The sequence below is a fragment of the Sphaeroforma arctica genome (assembly GCF_001186125.1).
Source record: "Sphaeroforma arctica JP610 unplaced genomic scaffold supercont1.96, whole genome shotgun sequence".
Lineage (NCBI taxonomy): Eukaryota > Ichthyosporea > Ichthyophonida > Sphaeroforma > Sphaeroforma arctica.
Genome location: NW_014040462.1, coordinates 59,233 through 60,730, shown reverse-complemented (window position 1 = coordinate 60,730; position 1,498 = coordinate 59,233). Strand labels below are relative to the sequence as shown.

At 37.8% G+C, this 1,498-nt stretch overlaps 1 protein-coding gene across 1 annotated transcript in view; it reads right to left on the bottom strand.

Moving 5' to 3' along the window:
- Positions 1–1,498, bottom strand: part of SARC_02196 (riboflavin synthase, alpha subunit) — a gene marked incomplete at both ends in the record, with an annotated part of 6,936 nt that overhangs the window by 3,214 nt on the left and 2,224 nt on the right. The window contains 2 exons of the mRNA XM_014304050.1: positions 150–278; positions 1,264–1,358. Coding sequence (XP_014159525.1) covers positions 150–278; positions 1,264–1,358 — 224 coding nt within the window. The remainder of the gene's footprint in view (positions 1–149; positions 279–1,263; positions 1,359–1,498) is intronic.

The window sequence follows — 1,498 nt, the reverse complement described above, 5'->3', positions numbered from 1 at the left end:
TATATATATATACATATATATATATGCATACATACAAACATATATATATATATATATATATATAAATAAGGACATACAAATTACATAGGTATTGAACATGTACACTGGACAAAGTATCCCAAAAAGCCGTTGGCGGGAGTCTGGCATACCCTTGCTTTGACGTCAACGTGACCAGAAACTTGATGTCCCCCGAGCTCATCTCCAATCTTCAAAGCGCGTTCAACATTGACTTTATCGCCAACAGCTAACGCCCCGAGATTGGTTTTGTTTAGTGATTCCTACATGTGCATGCAATAACAGGAAACCAACGTTAGTCGCGATGAAAATATAGAAGCCAAGGGTGGTACACATACACAAGATTTACATGTATATACGTAAGGTATGATCAGGCTGGTGAAATATACGTATTCGACTGTTTTAGATTTTGGAAGCCAACGCCACCATGGCGCATACAAAGTTTAACAAACGACCAGCAACTAAGTCGAAGTATATTGATATGATAAATCTGAAGCCATTGTGATGGTTATGTGCAAAACTGGTACCTCAAACAAAATAGCAGGAAGTGTGATTTGTAAAAAAACCCCTTGGACTATCGTACGTAAGAAGAGAGCTGGACTACAACATCGCATGACATGTATGGACCAGGAGAGATAGATAATGCGATCGACATAACCCAATGATCAAGCACGGAGATCGTAGAGGGCGTTAGTACTACTTGTTTTGAAAGCGAGGATGCTCTGTCTATACCCACCAGTCTAATCCGGAACAAGTATATCTCGTCAGTTTAAACCTGACACTCGGACTGATAGTACCAGTGATACGTAAGTACTGCTTAACTGTTTGTTATCATTCGGTACTGGAAACCGATGGTAATTATATACTGTACCGCTACGTTCAATAGTTGTGCGTATAACATAACTCAAGTGGGCCATATATATATATGTACATGAACATACGGGTGTAGAGAGCACTAAGGATAAAACCATTCACAAATATACCTACCGAACAGGCAGAAGACCAAAAGCAGGATGAATATACCAAACCGACATAGCACGTTTAATGTAAGATATATTGCAGTGAAGCCATATGTACCACGACCATCACACATAGGTTGAAACAAAACTACCGAATCCATATACTTCTACGAACAGTAGATAAAATAAAGGTTTAAACTCACATGTGGACTATATACGATTTGAAATGTAGGCTTTACTAGACTGACACATCGTGTGTATAAACTCAATATACACCTTTTCTTATTACCTGCATAATATCGAAAGAAACCTCCATATTCCCAGACGAATCGGCCTCGAACTTCACCACAGTCATACACGCACCGTTGAGTGAGATACTTGCACCTAATGTACAGAAAGTGATTGAAAATTGAATGGACCAGAAATAGATTCAACACATCAACTTGATATGTGTGTATTCGTACATATCTAAATCTAAATAAATCTGAATATTATCCTATTTCTTTCTCTATATTTATATATAT